Raw genomic sequence first — 1,178 nt, 5'->3', positions numbered from 1 at the left:
GACATGGTTCTGGATTCAGTCCCATTGCGTGGCACCTTGGGCAAGTGTCTTCTACTATAGCCTCGGGCCGACCAAAGCCTTGTGAGTGGATTTGGTAGACGGAAACTGAAAGAAGCCCGTAGAGGAAGAGAAGAATCCAGTCTAACTCACCTTATCCTTCAGTAAGATGACATTCTCTGTGGCTCCATAGACAAACCCTAACATGTCTCCCTGGACAATGGATAAATTGCTGATGTCTGTACTGTTGGGGCTCCAGCCAGTTGTGCCTCCCACTGTGATTATCTGAGAAAAAAAAGAGGGAGAAAGAGAGAAAGTAAGAAATGATGAGCTGACAATCAATTAAATATGTTTATTCTTTGGATGTGCGGGAACTTCCTTTAAGAAATGCCTTTCCAACCATAGATCCTCCTTCAAGGTCCTGGAAAGGAGATATGTAACATTGCTGGCCTGCCTTATCTGGCAACTGAAGGAAGATGGAATTCCATACTTGATATCATGGAAAATACTTCACCATTCGCGTCCGTACATAAATGGAACGAAACGCAGCAAGCTATGCGTAACCGAACACATGGAAATCGCACGTACCAGAATGGAGATTTTTCAGGCCATTCTTGTTAGTGTTTTGGGAACCCCATAATAGCGATAATAGCGGTATTAGCAATAATTACACCACAGCCGGATATTGATTGCTGATGAGGGTGGGAGATAACCCCCCTACCTTTTACCTTCATAGCCAACAGGTGGCATAGCTGACAGAGGACAACACAGCCAGAAGCTGATGACCAACACCAAAGGGAGATAATCCCCATTGTTTATATCTGTATCATATTTCCCTCCATATTTTAAAGAGGTCATAGGCCAACAGTCTTAGGGTCTGAAGATACGCCATAAAGGTACCCCTTATGGCGAGAAACCCAGGGTAACCCTATAAACCGGCCTTCACCAGTAATAAACATTATATATATATATATATATATATGGCCCAGTGGTTAGGGCAGCAGACTCGCGGTCATAGGATCGCGGTTTCGATTCCAAGACCGGGCGTTGTGAGTGTTTATTGAGCGAAAACACCTAAAAGTTGCACGAGGCTCCGGCAGGGGATGGTGGCAAACCCTGCTGTACTCTTTCACCACAACTTTCTCTCATTCTTTCTTCCTGTTTCTGTTGTGCCTGTAATT

The 1,178-nt window shown here is 44.7% G+C and overlaps 2 protein-coding genes across 2 annotated transcripts in view; both read right to left on the bottom strand.

Annotated features, from left to right (window-relative positions):
• LOC106869543 (uncharacterized) overlaps positions 1–282 on the bottom strand; it is a 4,000-nt gene extending 3,718 nt beyond the window's left edge. The window contains exon 1 of the mRNA XM_014915331.2: positions 151–282. Within this exon, the coding sequence (XP_014770817.1) occupies positions 151–204 (54 nt within the window). The 5' untranslated portion in view covers positions 205–282. The remainder of the gene's footprint in view (positions 1–150) is intronic.
• A 67-nt stretch (positions 283–349) lies between these two features.
• The window catches only part of LOC106869542 (uncharacterized), a 26,100-nt gene continuing 25,271 nt past the window's right edge, over positions 350–1,178 (bottom strand). Inside the window, exon 16 of the mRNA XM_052977825.1 lies at positions 350–463. Coding sequence (XP_052833785.1) covers positions 350–463 — 114 coding nt within the window. The remainder of the gene's footprint in view (positions 464–1,178) is intronic.

The sequence above is a fragment of the Octopus bimaculoides genome, chromosome 29, assembly GCF_001194135.2.
Source record: "Octopus bimaculoides isolate UCB-OBI-ISO-001 chromosome 29, ASM119413v2, whole genome shotgun sequence".
Lineage (NCBI taxonomy): Eukaryota > Metazoa > Mollusca > Cephalopoda > Octopoda > Octopodidae > Octopus > Octopus bimaculoides.
This window is presented reverse-complemented; position numbering and strand designations above follow the sequence as displayed.